At 44.6% G+C, this 14,193-nt stretch overlaps 1 protein-coding gene across 1 annotated transcript in view; it reads left to right on the forward strand.

Annotated features, from left to right (window-relative positions):
• The window catches only part of LOC130117027 (protein Aster-B-like), a 95,538-nt gene that overhangs the window by 79,544 nt on the left and 1,801 nt on the right, over nt 1-14,193 (forward strand). Inside the window, exon 20 of the mRNA XM_056285163.1 lies at nt 4,015-4,135. Coding sequence (XP_056141138.1) covers nt 4,015-4,135 — 121 coding nt within the window. The remainder of the gene's footprint in view (nt 1-4,014; nt 4,136-14,193) is intronic.

Genomic DNA, 14,193 nt, shown 5'->3' on the forward strand with positions numbered 1-14,193 from the left:
TAGAGAGACAGGTGTGTTGTATTGTCTAACAAGACAGGTAGACAGACAGGTGTGCTGTACTGTCTAACAAGACAGGTAGACAGACAGACAGTTGCACTGTCTAACAAGACAGGTAGACAGACAGGTGTGTTGTATTGTCTAACAAGAAAGGTAGACAGATGTGTTGTACTGTCTTAACAAGACGGGTAGACAGACAGACAGTTGTACTGTCTAACAAGATGGGTAGACAGACAGGTGTGTTGTTCTGTCTAACAAGACAGGTAGACAGGTGTTGTATTGTCTAACAAGACAGGCAGACAGAGACAGATGTGTTGTTCTGTCTAACAAGACGGGTAGACAGAGACAGGTGTGTTGCACTGTCTAACAAGACAGGTAGACAGACAGACAGTTGTACTGTCTAACAAGACAGGTAGAGAGACAGGTGTGTTGTATTGTCTAACAAGAAAGGTAGACAGATGTGTTGTACTGTCTAACAAGACAGGTAGACAGACAGACAGTCGTACTGTCTAATAAGACAGGTAGAGAGACAGGGGTGTTGTACTGTCTAACAAGACGGGTAGACAGACAGGTATGTTGTATTGTCTAACAAGACGGGTAGACAGAGACAGGGGTGTTGTACGGTCTAAAAAACAGGTAGTGAGACAGGCATGTTGTACTGTCTAACAAGACGGGTAGACAGACAGGTGTGTTGTACGTGTTGTATTGTCTAACAAGACAGTTAGACAGACATGTATGTGTGCTGTACTGTCTAACAAGTAGACAGACAGGTGTGTTGTACTGTCTAACAAGAGAGGTAGACATGTGTGTTGTTCTGTCTAACAAGACAGGTAGACAGAGACAGGTGTGTTGTACTGTCTAACAAGACAGGTAGACAAACAGACAGTTGTACTGTCTAACAAGACAGGTAGAGAGACAGGTGTGTTGTATTGTCTAACAAGAAAGGTAGACAGATGTGTTGTACTGTCTAACAAGACAGGTAGACAGACAGACAGTTGTACTGTCTAATAAGACAGGTAGAGAGACAGGTGTGTTGTATTGTCTAACAAGACAGGTAGACAGACAGACAGTTGTACTGTCTAATAAGACAGGTAGAGAGACAGGTGTGTTGTATTGTCTAACAAGACAGGTAGACAGACAGGTGTGTTGTACTGTCTAACAAGACAGGTAGACAGACAGGTGTGTTGTACTGTCTAACAAGACAGGTAGACAGACAGACAGTTGCACTGTCTAACAAGACAGGTAGACAGACAGGTGTGTTGTATTGTCTAACAAGAAAGGTAGACAGATGTGTTGTACTGTCTAACAAGACGGGTAGACAGACAGACAGTTGTACTGTCTAACAAGATGGGTAGACAGACAGGTGTGTTGTTCGGTCTAACAAGACAGGTAGACAGGTGTTGTATTGTCTAACAAGACAGGCAGACAGAGACAGATGTGTTGTACTGTCTAACAAGACGGGTAGACAGAGACAGGTGTGTTGCACTGTCTAACAAGACAGGTAGACAGACAGACAGTTGTACTGTCTAACAAGACAGGTAGAGAGACAGGTGTGTTGTATTGTCTAACAAGAAAGGTAGACAGATGTGTTGTACTGTCTAACAAGACAGGTAGACAGACAGACAGTTGTACTGTCTAATAAGACAGGTAGAGAGACAGGTGTGTTGTACTGTCTAACAAGACAGGTAGACCGACAGGTGTGTTGTACTGTCTAACAAGACAGGTAGACAGACAGACAGTTGTACTGTCTAACAAGACAGGTAGACAGACAGACAGTTGTACTGTCTAACAAGACAGGTAGAGATACAGGTGTGTTGTATTGTCTAACAAGAAAGGTAGACAGATGTGTTGTACTGTCTAACAAGACAGGTAGACAGACAGACAGTTGTACTGTCTAATAAGACAGGTAGAGAGACAGGTGTGTTGTACTGTCTAACAAAACAGGTAGACAGACAGGTGTGTTGTACTGTCTAACAAGACAGGTAGACAGAAAGACAGTTGTACTGTCTAACAAGACAGGTAGACAGACAGGTGTGTTGTATTGTCTAACAAGAAAGGTAGACAGATGTGTTGTACTGTCTAACAAGACGGGTAGAGAGACAGGTATGTTGTACTGTCTAACAAGATGGGTAGACAGACAGGTGTGTTGTTCTGTCTAACAAGACAGGTAGACAGGTGTTGTATTGTCTAACAAGACAGGCAGACAGAGACAGATGTGTTGTACTGTCTAACAAGACGGGTAGACAGAGACAGGTGTGTTGCACTGTCTAACAAGACAGGTAGAGAGACAGGTGTGTTGTATTGTCTAACAAGAAAGGTAGACAGATGTGTTGTACTGTCTAACAAGACAGGTACACAGACATGTGGTCTTCCATCTAACAAGTAGACAGACAGGTGTGTTGCACTGTCTAACAAGAAAGGTAGACAGGTGTGTTGTACTGTCTAACAAGACAGGTAGACAGAGACAGGTGTGATGGACTGTCTAACAAGACAGGTAGAGAGACAGGTGAGTTGTACTGTCCAACTAGACAGAGACAGATGTGTTGTACCATCTAACAAGACAGGTAGACAGACAGGTGTGTTTTACTGTCTAACAAAAGGGAACAATTTAGATATCTAGAAAGTATTTTAGAGAGAAATCTAGAATCTTCTTAGGCTGAGTTAATTTATAAGCTGTGTGTGTGTGTTTGAGAGAGTGAGTGAGTGAGCGAGCGAGCGAGCGAGCGAGCGAGATAGAGTGAGTGAGTGAGTGAGTGAGTGTGTGAGTGAGTGAGTGAATGAGTGAGTGAGAGAGAGATAGATAGACAGACAGATAGATACTAGATAGTGAGTGAGTGAGTGAGTGAGTGAGTGAGTGAGTGAGTGAGTGAGTGAGTGAGTGAGAGAGATAGACAGACAGACAGACAGACAGACAGACAGACAGACAGGTAGATAGTGAGTGAGTGAGACAGACAGACAGACAGACAGACAGACAGACAGACAGCTAGATAGTGAGTGAGTGAGAGATAGACAGACAGACAGACAGACAGACAGACAGACAGACAGACAGACAGACAGATAGCTAGATACTGAGTGAGTGAGAGAGAGAGAGCTAGACAGACAGACAGACAGACAGACAGACAGATAGCTAGATACTGAGTGAGTGAGAGATAGACAGACAGACAGACAGACAGACAGACAGACAGATAGATAGCTAGATAGTGAGTGAGTGAGATAGACAGACAGACAGACAGACAGACAGACAGACAGACAGACAGACAGATAGCTAGATAGTGAGTGAGTGAGAGAGAGAGATAGACAGACAGACAGACAGACAGACAGATAGCTAGATAGTGAGTGAGTGAGAGAGAGAGAGATAGACAGACAGACAGACAGACAGACAGACAGACAGACAGACAGACAGACAGACAGACAGACAGATAGATAGATAGTGAGTGAGTGAGAGATAGACAGACAGACAGACAGATAGCTAGATAGTGAGTGAGTGAGAGAGAGAGATAGACAGACAGACAGACAGATAGCTAGATAGTGAGTGAGTGAGAGAGAGATAGACAGACAGACAGACAGATAGCTAGATAGTGAGTGAGTGAGAGAGAGATAGACAGACAGACAGACAGACAGACAGATAGCTAGATAGTGAGTGAGTGAGAGAGATAGACAGACAGACAGACAGACAGACAGACAGACAGATAGCTAGATAGTGAGAGAGAGATAAACAGATAGACAGACAGACAGACAGACAGACAGACAGATAGCTAGATAGTGAGTGAGTGAGAGAGAGAGAGACAGACAGACAGATAGCTAGATAGCTAGATAGTGAGTGAGAGAGAGATAGACAGACAGACAGACAGATAGCTAGATAGTGAGTGGGGGAGTAGGGGAGTGAGAGAGAGAGAGAGAGAGAGAGAGAGAGAGAGAGAGAGAGAGAGAGAGAGAGAGAGAGAGAGAGAGAGAGAGAGAGAGAGAGAGAGCGCACGTGTATGTGTTCACATTGTCATGTAAATATGTGTCTCGTAGCAAACTTCCACAGACACAGCTGGAGTGGGCACAACTATTGGAGTCCCAGCAGCGTTACCATGACGGCGAGCTGCAGAAGTGGAAGGAGATCATCCAGTCCTCTGTGCTGCTATTGGATGAGGTGAGACCGTACATCCAGATAAACTTAGACAAAGCAAAGAATGCATTTTTGTTTTGCATAAATAAGGAGTGTACCGCATGCTGAAAACCAGATCCCACATCTCTGGCATCTTCACGCGTCTCTGGTCTGCACAGCCCCTTATAGGATAAGCTAAGGATAAGCTAAAGTGGGTGACTGCCAACAGGGCTTCTAAAGCACATGCCGATGGGACAGGTCACAGGTAGTCAGTGAGTAATGTGACGAGCAGGGAAGTCACGAGGTAACCCGTCAGAGTGTTTAAAGCCCCGGACCAGTTCAGCCTCAGGGTGTGGTACAGTCACACAGTGGTAGAGCACAGCACTGTCTTGTGGACCCAGACGCAGGAACCCACATGCAGGCAGACAGATAGACAGACCAGGTCACCAAGACCAGTTACACACAAGGTTCACATGAATGGACCAACAAACCAAACACATCAGCACCAATGGCTTGAAATCAACACAACTCAACAGACTTGAAACTACACCGCCTAAAGACCGGGCCTGAATACACAAGGGACTGATGAGTAATTGGGAACAGCTGGAGAGAGAGAGAGCGAGATTATTCTCTCACTCACACACACACACACACAAATACATCTGTTAATGTTCATTTACTGTGCAGATCTTTAAAGCTAATTACTACCACTTAGTGTTATTTCTACCTTGTTTGTCAATACACACATTTTAATGTACCAAAAGCTTTGGACACACACATGAACAATTTCATGCCAGTAAAGCCGGTTGAGTTGAACTGAATTGAATTGAGAGAGAGGGGGAGAGAGAGAGAGAGAGTAGGGGAGACATAAGGGGGAGACATAAAAAGACGTGGTTGCCAAAAGAGCATCGAACATGTGGTCAGTGCATGACAGATGAAGTGGAGACAGAGGTGCACTTCCTCCTTAAGTGTGACACATGTGAAAACCAGCAACGGGCTTTTGTCCAGGAGCTGGAACATGTGACTCCAGAGTAGCAGGAAATGGAGGACGCAGGTAAGCTGCGGGTGGTCCTGGGAGGAGGGCAGCGGCGAGCATTGCAGCAAGATTTATATTTTCCTGCCACCACCTGAGAGACAGTGGGGGACGCCACCTATTGCTACTGTTGTTTAATATCATAATTATTGTTGTTGTTGCTGTTATTATTATAATCATTGTTGTGTTGTGTTGTGTTGTTGTTTTACATGCTTTGGCAATATGTACACAAACGTATGTCATGCCAGTAAAGCACATATTGAATTGAATTGAATTGAGTAATACTAATAATATTATTGTTATAACACTAATAATAATAAAACAACACTAATAATAATTTCTTATTATTATTAGTGTTATTGTGTAGCATTCAAACTGTATTTCTGATGCTTTGGCAACATTGTTGTAAAACTTTCATGCCAATAAAGCCCTTTGAATTGAATTGAGAGGGAGAGAGGGGGAGAGCGAGAGAGGAGACAGAGAGAGAGGGAGAGCAAGAGAGGGAGAGAGGGAGAGCGAGAGAGAGAGGGAGAGAGACAGAGAGTTGAGAGTGGTGTAGGGGGTAAAACATACAATATTATTAAATCAATGTATTATGGCAATATGTGCAGTGTAAAAATTAGCAAAAAAAAAGAAGAGAATTCTTTACCCAAGGGCGAGGCCTGTCCCCTCAGCCCTGTACTCTTCAATATCTACATCAATGAACTGGCTACTATACTAGAAAAGTCCTCTGTCCCCGGGGTAAGTCTCCACAACCAGGAGGTGAAATGCCTACTCTTTGCAGATGAGCTGGTTCTGCTGTCCCCCACAGCAGATGGCCTACAGCAGAGCCTGGATCTGCTAGAACATTACTGTCAGACCTGGGCCCTGACAGTAAACCCCAAAAAGACCAAAATAATGATATTCCAGAAAAGATCCAGCTCTCAGGACATTCTACCTAAATTCTCAACTGGTACAAAACATGTAGAGTCCTGCACACACTGCACCTGTCTAGGAGTAAAACTAAATCCAGCTGGACATTTTGATGAAGTGGTTCATGAGATGACAGGGAGAGCACGCCGGGCCTTCTACATCATGAAAAAATAAATATACAAACAGAAATACCAGTTAGAATTTGGTTCAAATTAATTGTGTGTGTTATTGAACCAGTTGCACTCTATGGCAGTGAGGTGTGGGGTCCACTTACAAAACAAGACTTTACTCAATGGGACAAACACCCCACTGAGACCCTGCATGCAGAGTTCTGTAAGATCCTCCTACATGTCCTACACCCTGTGACTTGTTCTTAGCACTTATTGTATTCACTCATTTAAAAAAACACAACTCTTTCTTGCACTTTTACTTCAGCACTGGTTTTGCTCTTAGATGCTTGTTTAGATGCACTTATGACCTCTGATGACTAGTAGTTCTCCTGATCTCCTACGTTAAATGATGCTCTTATTGTAAGTCGCTTTGGATAAAAGTGTCGGCTAAATGACTGTAACATCATGTCATGTCATGTCCAGAGGAAAGCTACAAACACTGCATGCAGGGCAGAATTAGGCCAGTACCCACTAACACTACACATACAAACAAGAGCAGTTAACTTTTGGACACATGTCAAACTAAGCGACCCCATCTTGTACCATCACCAAGCCCTGCAATGCCAGGAGCTGAATAGTAATAGGAACCCCCTTACCCAACTGGTCCTGAGGCTGAGAGCACAAACCTGCTCTATTAACACACCTCAGGAACACAACACATCACCAATCAGACTCAATCACATGACCAAACAGTTAAAACAAAACTACACCACACACTGTAACACAAACAAACACAGAGCAACATGCAGTGCTGTCTGTCTCCACATGGACAGTCCACCACAGCAGATGATGTGAGCATGGAGACTGATCACCACCTAACAACAACCCGGACTGTGTCCAGACTGAGTGAGCACAGCCTCGCTATTGAAAAGGGGAGACACAGGAAGACCTGCCCCCTGCAGAGCAAAGGCTGTGCTGTCACTGCACCCTCATCAACATCATCCTCATCCTCATCATCATCACTGCAGCCTCAGTGAGCCTGAAACAGAGCTACACTTCCTCACCACACGTGGTGGAAAATATAAACATGTTAGAGAAGCACATTTTAAATAATTCCAACTAATAACAAAAGGTTTTCTAAACCTACCAGAGGAAGAGAAACTACCAGTCCTACTAGAGGAAGACCCAAAGAGCTGTACGTTAGCAGGAGTCTATGTTGCTGCCTGCTATAAAGTGAGGGACAGTGAGTGTAAGTTAGCAGCAGTCTATGTTCCTGCCTGCCATAAAGTGAGGCACAGTGAGTGTGTGTTTGCAGCTGTCTATGTTGCTGCCTGCCATAAAGTGAGGGACAGAGAATGTAAGTTCTCAGCAGTCTATGTTCCTGCCTGCCATAAAATGAGGGACAGTGAGTGTAAGTTAGCAGCAGTCTATGTTGCTGCCTGCCATAAAGTGAGGGACAGTGAGTGTAAGTTAGCAGCAGTCTATGTTCCTGCCTGCCATAAAGTGAGGGACAGTGAGTGTAGGTTAGCAGCAGTCTATGTTCCTGCCTGCCATAAAGTAAGGGATAGTGAGTGTAAGTTAGCAGCAGTCTATGTTCCTGTCTGCCATAAAGTGAGGGGCAGTGAGTGTAAGTTAGCAGCAGTCTATGTTGCTGCATGCCATAAAGTGAGGGACAGAGAATGTAAGTTCTCAGCAGTCTATATTGCTGCCTGCCATAAAGTGAGGGACAGAGAGTGTAAGTTCTCAGCAGTCTATGTTGCTGCATGCCATAAAGTGAGGGACAGAGTGTAAGTTCTCAGCAGTCTATATTGCTGCCTGCCATAAAGTGAGGCACAGTGAGTGTAAGTTAGCAGCAGTCTATGTTGCTGCCTGCCATAAAGTGAGGGACAGAGAGTGTAAGTTCTCAGCAGTCTATATTGCTGCCTGCCATAAAGTGAGGCACAGTGAGTGTAAGTTAGCAGCAGTCTATGTTGCTGCCTGCCATAAAGTGAGGGACAGAGAGTGTGAGTTCTTCCAGATAAGTAGGGCTTAAGTCAAGAGGGAGCTAAGCCAGAGACACCGAAATTACAATTTAACCTGTCTAATCGAGGAGACTAGAGAGGGCCACATTTAAGTCACTAGTGAAATGTTCAACAGAGTCAGTTACCACAGTGAAAGGAGCCAAGACTTCAGGCAGCTGCTGGCCAAATGCAGCTACAGCAGTGGGACCAATATGGCGAGGGGCAATTACGTCTGTGCTGACATTAACTGGACAGGCCAATAAAGCTTCAAATTTGATGAGAAAATGATCTGACCCAGCAGATGTGGTTGGTAAGACATTCAGCTCAAATGTCAAATGTCTTAAACAAAACAATAGAATTAATTCTATAGCAGCACTGATGCTAACATCTCCTAGCACAGCCATTGTTGTCATTTTCAAAATACTCATTGCTGCTCGTTGATGTCATCATCTAAACCAGCCATTCTCAACCGGTGGGCCGCACAGAGCACCACCCAGTGGGCCGCCGAGGTACTGGCCAAATAGTTAGCCAGAATGAAAATATTTGTCTGTCAAGTAGTGAGTTCACGTCTAATTACACAATACCTAAATGGCCCAGGGATTAGTGTTAATATATATATATATTTTAAATTAAAATACACAACCTTTTTTAGATTAATAAATAATGAAAATAACTGCACATGGCTCAAACGTCATCAGTTAGAGACAAACGTTTTGTCGCTGTTAGTTCCGGTGTGTGAAGGAGAGCGCAAGCGAGCATTTATACTTTGTTTCGACTACAGTAAAACGAGGGATCGGTTTCTAAAGAGAAAAGGTGATGGAGGGAGGCGAGACTTGTGCAACAGCTAAGATACCGAAGCGTGTGGTCAGAAATTACGACCCTGAATACATTAAGTTTGGATTCACAATGGCAGGTAGTGACGCAGCCGAAAGCACAATATGTCGGATGTGGTGAAGTCCTCTCAAATGAATCATGAAAACCATCAAAGCTGCAGAGACACTTAACACCATCACCCTGGACGTGTTGGACAACCAAAAGAATACTTCCAGAGGAAGCGAGACGGGCTTCAAGCACAACAGGAAGCCGCAAGTGCGCTAACAACGCAACCAAAAGCTGTTGTGGAAGCGAGTTCCCTGGTGGCTGCTCGTGTAGCAGGAAAGCATCTACAGTAACAGAGGATCTCGTCCGGCCTAGCGCCGTGGACATGTGCCTAGAGTTACTGGGGAGGCAGCGGCCACGGAAACCCAGACCGTGCCGCTGTCGACCCACACAGTGAGTAGGAGAACTGCTGATAGGGGCGATGACATCGAAGCCAGCTTCTGGGGACAATAAAGGCGCGCCCACATTCTGCCATACAGCGAGTCCACGTTAGCAACGCGACTTTATTGCTGGTTTTTGTGAGATATACCTGGGAAGGTAATTTTCACGAAGATCTACTTTTTTGCAAAGAGCTTCCCACCAGAAGCACGGCAGACAAATGCTTCCGCTGCCTTGATAATTACTTCACTGAAAAAGGACTAGATTGGAGACTTGTATCGGTGTCTGCGCGGACGGCGCTGCATCGATGACAGGAATACATCGTGGTGTTGTCAAGCAAATCCAGAAGAGGGCACCGGAGGCGAACTGGACGCATTGTTTCTGATATCGGGAAAATCTGGCAACGAAGAAGACGTCACTCGAGCTCATGACGTCATGAATGTGGCTGTGAAAACTGTCTGTTAAAAAAAACGCAGTCAGCTCGAGATGTTTTGCTGCTGCGTGAGGGAATGGATGCAGATCATGTGCAGCTCGTGTATCTGTTATAATACAGTAATTTGACAATGGGTGTCGCTAATGCGCTGTACTGTCCTCTAATGTCTGCTTGTACTTCCGGTTTGACTTTCTGAATAAACACGCGAAAGAGCAGTAGGTTATGGGCCCAGAGCGTCACTAAAAGGCTGTTTTACATGGAGTTTTGTGTGAGATCAACGGTGTTGTGGAATTCACAATGGAAGATAAGCTGTTTATTGACAAGCTCAGCGGACCAGAGAACTGGACAACGTGGACATTTCAGATGGAACACTGGCTGAAAGCGAAAGGACTATGGGGCCTGCTAATGGAGACGGATGTCCTAGCCGCAGATAGTGCTAATGCACGTGCACAAGCTGAATTCAAGAGACGGAGAGAGAAGGCGTTCTCTGTGTTAGTGCTCAGTGTAAGTACGCCCCAGTTTTACCTGATAACAAGCTGTCAGACTCCAAAAGAGGCGTGGAACACGCTGCAAGGACATTTTGAGAGAGATACTTTGGCAAATAAACTGTTCCTGAAGAAAAAAATATTTCAGATGTGAAATGAAGGGAAGAGAAAGTTTAAATTAACATTTAAAACGAATGAAGGAACTGACTGATCAGCTAGGAGCAATAGGTTCTGTGATTGAAGAGGAAGACCACATTATAACACTCTTGGGCAGTTTGCCACCAAGCTATGCTACAATTGTCACTGCGCTAGAAACAAAGTTTGACAATTGACACTGCAGTTTGTTCAGCAAGCATTAATAAATGAAGAACAAAAGCGAGTGAATGCTAATGATAACTCCAGTGGTGCTATGTCAGGTGGTGCATCAGTCATGTCATCACAATTTCGTGGAGATATGCAGGCTAACTCCAAGGCAGTGGGAGCTGAAAGACCAAGCATGAGGAGATGTTACAAATGTCGGAAAGAAGGACATATAAAGCGCGACTGCCCAAGTTGGAAAAAGAAAAAGAAAACCCACAAGGCCAAAAGCATGATATGTGAAGATGCAGAAGATTCGTCTGAAAGTGCCTTTGTCACTAAAGAGGCAAACCCGACTGAGAGGCCACAACAGGTCGAATGGTTGATTGATTCGGGAGCATCAAAGCACATGACGTGATAAAGAAATTCTTCAAGACTACCAGCAATTCTCAAAAGCACAGTCTGTGAAACTCGGTGACGGCAGGGTGGTTGACGCCCTAGGACTGGGAATGTCAAAATGAGAATGACTTTCAAAGTAAGTGATGTAAAAAATGTCACAATGTATGACGTGCTGTATGTTCCAAAGCTATCTGGGAATCTATTCTCAGTGGGAGCTGCTGCCAGAAAAGGAAATACGGTGCAGTTCAAGAAGCCTCGCCGATACATACATGGGAAAGATGGAACTCTTCAAGGAATGGGAACACAAAGATCTGACGGGCTGTATCAGCTGGACATTGAAGGAAGTTCATCTGTCTGTCATGGTGCATCAAGTGCATCAGTAGCAGCCAGCCTGTGGCACCAGCGCCTGTGTCACACCACCAAGCTGAAGGAACTAAACGATCTGGTGAACGGAGTGAACTTCTCTGCAGAGAAAGAGGTTCCTTTCTGTGAAGGATGTGTGGAAGGCAAGCTGTCTAGAAAGCCATACAAGCCAGTTGGAGAAATCTGTTCCAAATGCAAGTTGCAGCTGATCCATGGTGACGTCTGTGGTCCCATGCAGACTGAATCTATAGGTGGAGCAAAATTTTTTGTGACTTTTATCGATGATTACTCTAGATGCTGCAAGGTATACTTTCTGAAACAGAAGAGTGAAGTCCTTAGCAAATTCAAGGAATTTGAGAAAACATTCTCCAATGTGTGGGCAGAACATCACGAGACTGAGAACAGACAATGGTGGTGAGTACACATCAAAGGAGTTTCAAGAATATTTGAAGGCTCAAGGTATCCACCATGAGATGACTGTACCTCACTCACCACAGCAAAATGGTGTTGCAGAAAGAAAAAAATAGGACATTAACTGAAGCAGCTAGAAGTATGCTGTCTCATGCTAAGTTGCCAAAGATGTACTGGGCAGAGGCTGTGGCAACCGCAGCTTACATACAGAACAGGCTGCCCACATCTGTCCTGAAGCAAGAGACACCCTACGAGAGATGGTGTGGCAAAAAGCCGGACATGAGTCACATGAGAGTGTTTGGCTGTGTTGCTTATGCACATATCCCAGACATAGAGAGAAGAAAACTGGACAAGAAGGCTGTGAAGCTTCGTTTCATGGGATATGCAAACAATGCCAAAGGCTATCACCTGTTTGATGAAGAGAAAAGGAGGATTCTAATTCGTCGTGATGTCATCTTTGATGAATCAGACTTCGACTGGAAACAGGAAGTGGAAGTGACCTGCTCAGAGAACGAGGTAACCATGAACACAGATGAGAGTGGAACACCAGATGACGAGGTCACTGTGGATGAAGCTGCTAGAGAAGGTGGCAGAATCAGAAGGGCTCCAAGGAGATATGGATATGATGAGTTTGATGATATAGTGACTGTTGATCATTATGCCAGTGTGTGTCGTGTCATAGAGCCAAGCACACTGAAAGAAGCAATGATGAGTACTAATGCAAAGGAATGGCAGGAGGCGGCTGACTTGGAATATGAGTCTGCTGGAAAATGACATGTGGGACTTAATGGATTTACCAAGGGATAGAAAGGCCATAGGATCAAGATGGGTGTTCAAAGTCAAGCATCATAGTGATGGACGAGTGGAGAGATACAAGTGCAGACTCATCGCCAAGGGCTACTCACAGTTGTATGGTGCTGACTCTGATGAAACTTTTTCACCCGTTGTACGATTCAGCTCAGTTCGTACATGACGGTCCTTTGCCATCCAGAACAATTAGTAACTGCATTCCTTAATGGACACCTGGAAGAAGAAATCTACATGGAGCAACCAGAGGGATACATCAAACCAGGGCAGGAACACCTGGTGTGTAAACTGAAGAAATCAATCTATGGACTGAAGCAGTCTCCTTGCTGCTGGAGCAAGGCTTTCATGGAGTTCATGATGGAAATTGGATTTAAACAGAGCACATCAGACCCCTGTGTTTTTGTGAGATCAAGACAAGAGCTTGAGATACTCGCTGTTTATGTGAATGATCTGATTCTGATTACGGAGTCGATTGCAAGCATGAACGAGTTGAAAATGGCTCTCAAGAAGCGCTACAAGATGAAGGACATGGGTGAGCTGTCCTATATCCTGGGCATCTCTGTTGTCCAAGACAAAGAAAAGAACTGTGTCTTACTTCATCAGAAGCATTACATTGAAGCCATTCTTCAGCAATATGGGATGGATAATGCAAATCCTGTTGCAACTCCTGCTGACGTCAACGTCAAATTGAAAAAAAAGTGATGGTGTCAGTAAGCCTGTGAACCAAAGTACCTATCAGTCCATGGTAGGAAGTCTGCTGTATGCTGCGATGGCCACACGCCCAGACATAGCTCAAGCACTGAGTGCTGTGTCAAAGTTCAATGCAAATCCAGATGCTGCACATCTGACTGCTGTGAAGAGAATACTTCGATACTTGAAAGGTACAGTGAACCTTGCTCTCAAGTATGAGCGGGCAGAGTCTGGAACTTTGATCGGCTTCTCAGATGCTGACTGGGCCGGTGATCAGGATGACCGCCACTCAACAACCGGCAACATATTCTTACTGAGTGGAGGAGCAGTGAGCTGGCTCAGCAAGAAACAGGCAACAGTTGCACTTTCAACAGCAGAAGCCGAGTACGTCGCACTCAGTCAAGCTGCTCAAGAGGGTACCTGGCTGAGACGATTACTGAATGATCTTGGAATGGATGCTACACCCAAAGTGATCCTGGAGGACAACCAAGGAGCCATTGCAATCACGAAGAATCCAGTGGATCACTCAAGGACTAAACACACAGACATTCGCTACCACTACATCCGTGAACGTGTGCAGAATGGGCAAATAGAACTGCAATATTGCCCAACAAATGACATGAAGGCAGATATCTTGACCAAGCCACTGACTAAACAGAAGTTTGAATATCTTAGGAGAGAGATTGGGCTTTTCCCTATGTAATTCTGTTTACTGTAATAGGCACTGATTTTCTGTTGAAAATGGTAAGAAAGCTGTAAGCAAGGTAAAAGGAGTGAGAAAAGGAATCTTGCAAGTTTTTTCAGTTTAAAGATTTATTATCTTGACATTATTTGTGAAGGAGAGCACGGCTCTTAGTAATATAATTTAGTGTGAAGTGCCTTAATGCCATTGTAAAATTCAGTGGG

Source organism: Lampris incognitus, chromosome 8 (genome assembly GCF_029633865.1).
Source record: "Lampris incognitus isolate fLamInc1 chromosome 8, fLamInc1.hap2, whole genome shotgun sequence".
In the NCBI taxonomy this organism is placed as follows: domain Eukaryota; kingdom Metazoa; phylum Chordata; class Actinopteri; order Lampriformes; family Lampridae; genus Lampris; species Lampris incognitus.